General features: G+C 37.7%; 1 protein-coding gene across 1 annotated transcript in view; it reads right to left on the bottom strand.

Annotated features, from left to right (window-relative positions):
* ACE2 (angiotensin converting enzyme 2) overlaps positions 1-3267 on the bottom strand; it is a 34445-nt gene extending 31178 nt beyond the window's left edge. Inside the window, exon 1 of the mRNA XM_072431314.1 lies at positions 2784-3267. Coding sequence (XP_072287415.1) covers positions 2784-2969 — 186 coding nt within the window. The 5' untranslated portion in view covers positions 2970-3267. The remainder of the gene's footprint in view (positions 1-2783) is intronic.
* Positions 3268-3529: the final 262 nt, after the last annotated feature.

Here is a 3529-nt window from a genome sequence, read left to right as displayed (position 1 = left end):
GGCATCTCATACAAACACCGCTGCGGACCACTTCCGGTCCGCGGATGGTGGTTGGGTGCTGCTTCGTTTTCAATAATGGATCATGTACTCGCGGCCCACTGAAAACACCGCCGCGGACCGGTAGTGGGCCGCGGCCCGGTGGTTGGGGACCGCTGCCTTAGTCCATCTCGCTCTCTCTCACCCCCCCCCTTTGCCACCCATATTAATAGCGCTTCCGAGCCCACGCAGAATCTTTTAGTTCTTTGCACACCACACAGCCCCTGAACAACTTCCCAGCTCCAACCCTTGATTCCGTTTGGTAGCTTTCTTCTCAATGATACCACTGATCCATGGATTTGTCTTGTGACACCAGTGAGCCAGGGAATGAATAAACTAGTGAACCAAGGGACACGGGGGCATTTTTCTTCTAGTGATGCAACCGACACAAAGACATTTTATGCTCCCCCTGACACCATTAATACAGAGACATCTTTCCCACTGTTAGCCCCACATTTTACTACAAGACAACATGTGCTCCAAAAATATTATATTCAAATCACTGTGGTGCACCAAGTATACTTCCACTAGAGCCACTATATTGCTCATTTGGGCACAAGCCCAAGCCATTCTCTTTATCCCACCTCAAATTCAGGCTGAAAAATATCCTAAGGTTCCCAGGAACAATACAAACAACTCAACCCTAAAATACTAGGTAAATGCAGACATGGCACCACTCAGCTATTATCAGCAAAATGCAGCCCTAGCTAAACAGTGGAGTATCCCATGCTCCAAGAGTCACAAGCTGGTCTTACATTTACTGATATCATGAACAAGGGGATTTTCATGAGTTAAATGCAGAAAACCACTTGTGAAGAAAAAAGCATTGCTTATTAAATTTGTTGACGGATAATAGGTCAGAAACTAATGGATCAAAACATTCAGTACGAGTTATCACAGATATACAATCTCAGATATATAATCAGTACAAGGTCCTACCTAAGATATATAAATATATAAGAATCAATAAAAATGTAATAAAAGAGAAAATAGAATGCTTAGATTCTGTAGGCTTGTTTGGTGTATAACTGGTCCAATTGGTATATGCTCCCCCTGTAGTGCATTCCCCTGCCAGCTGGTATTGTAATGAAGTACTAGTTTTGTGGAAAAGACAGGTAAGTACTTCACACCCCAAACAAACAAACACACAGAGTTTTAACAATTGGGCCACCAGAAATATAGGTATACTGACACTTTCATTACTAGTAGGCTTATATATTTAAAGTGACCCTATTGCTGACAGTAAACGGGGGGAAAGAAATTATAAATTATAAATTATCCAGATATGGCAAGCAACCTGGAGCTGGGGGATCAGCCTGCAATACGTATCTCATGATAAAAAGCAATTGAAGCAAAAGTTAAAAGAAAGCAGAGCCAGTGCCATTTTCTATATGCTATTAACAAACTAGGGGGGCCATATATTAAACATTAGTTCTATGGAAACATTGACTCATGCTTCCTTCCGATATCAGTTTCTTCTGAACCCTCCTGGGTAATGGAAATCAATAAGTGCCAGATTAAAAATTACTCTTTTAGTATATATTCCTAAACTATTTGGTAACAGATTCTCAATTGACATGTTAGGCCAGTGCACAAAATTTCGAAACTGATTAGATAATCTGCTTGTCAAAAAGCTTTCAAGACATTTATGTACAGTAAATCAACAGGAACGTATAATAACTGAATGTATTGGAGATTAGGCTCTATTGAGAGGATCTGTTTTCTTGCCATCAGTTTAAATTGTCCATAACTGTTTTTAAACTTCACTAAAAGTCTCTTGCCCGCCTAAAGGTGGTAGTAATATAGGGAAATAGAACAAAGGATCATGATGATAAAGTATTTTCAAACACTATTCTTGCAATGTGAACGCACATGTATGTTTAAATGGACAATGCAATTTGCAAGGAAGAGGCCTTTGACCTGCTTTGCCTGCAGCTCAAACACACCTCAGTGGAACATGTTACTTCAAAAAAAATTCAGTGCAACACAAAGCAGGTCAAGCCACTGAACTTCCACGTGCAAAGCTCAAAGTCAATGGAATTATGATGACTTGCTTTTTAGGTACTTTCCAAACACAGGAAGATAAAGTCTTTTATCATGAGCCCTAAAACACAGAGAAAGATCACAAGTTTAATGGCTAACATGATTAAAGTAGAAATTAGTGAAGAACTATGACATAATAAAACTTTAAAAACCTGTTCACTTTAAACATGGTGCAAGTCAGGCTTCTATCTGCACCTGTTGTGATACATGCTAAGCATACTAACCCACCTAAATATATTAGTACTCTGTTAGTTAGGCCTTTGCAAGTACATCTTCTCCTATTTCATGTACATGTACAATATATAAATCATGTTTAATAATAAAAAATAATAATTGTTGCCATTCTATCTAAGTTGTTTTGGAATTCAGAAGAGGTTACTGTCACAGGTAGTTGGGCAAAACAAAGCTGCATGGTCATTTGAAATAAGCAATACATAGCTTAAGTAATGAACACAAATTGGCAAATTCAATCTGATCTTCAATACTTATTGTCCACAAGTTAGTAATATTTGAGTTCTATTGCTACAAATATTTATACAGGCTCCCAAATATGTCAAATATTGAGTCCCACCAATATGGCACCCTGTTACTAAAGAATGTAATACAGTAAAATGTGAGTGTTACATATTTAGATTGTTATTCTTTTTTTTGCTGTTAATTAAAGTGCATAAAAAATACACTCATTCATAAAGATTTTTACTTACCATTTTTTGAGCATTTGCATCAGTGATATTAGTGTTGTACTCCCATTGTGCTAGTGCAGCCTGATGATAAATTTTTTCTCCAACAGTTTGAAACTCTTGTAAAAATGCCCTGGCATCACTGGTTACATCTTGAGTAGAAGACCCAAACAGCACCAAAGTACAAAGAAGCCACAGGGGACCCCACATCTTGTTCCCTGAGCTGAGATTCACCCAACTGACAGAGGTTCACTCAGTGCTGCTGAACATCAGTGTGTGTCTTCAGCCTTTGTACCACACTGCCAAAGGTTTTCTACAGCATTTCAGGAAGTGTTTGTCTTGTTTGGATAAGATGCTTTATTATCATGATACTGTTCACTGTCCTGGTTATCACTAGTAGGAGGCAAGGAAAGCAGATTTTTATATTTCACTAGGAAGTTACCTTCCAATAAAATAAAATAGTATCTCTGAGAGGCTGTCTATACTATGTTTACCATCCAACAGTTCTGCTTGATAACAGTTAACTATTGGAGGTTTTGTAGCAATTTTAGAATCACATTTTTAGATAAATGTTTGCAGATAAGTCTTTCATTTTAATAAAAAGTTAAAGGAATTCTTTTTAAAGTCTGTATGCATTTTTCCCCAATACTTATCCTGTACTTAGTTATTACTACTGTACCGTTATTAACTCTTACTAAACATTCATTCTGGTAAACTTTCTTACTGCAAACTTTTACTGTCCCAAAAGATTTATCTTAGAGGAAAATTTC

The sequence above is a fragment of the Pyxicephalus adspersus genome, chromosome 1 (assembly GCF_032062135.1).
Source record: "Pyxicephalus adspersus chromosome 1, UCB_Pads_2.0, whole genome shotgun sequence".
NCBI classification, from domain to species: Eukaryota; Metazoa; Chordata; class Amphibia; order Anura; family Pyxicephalidae; genus Pyxicephalus; species Pyxicephalus adspersus.
This window is presented reverse-complemented; position numbering and strand designations above follow the sequence as displayed.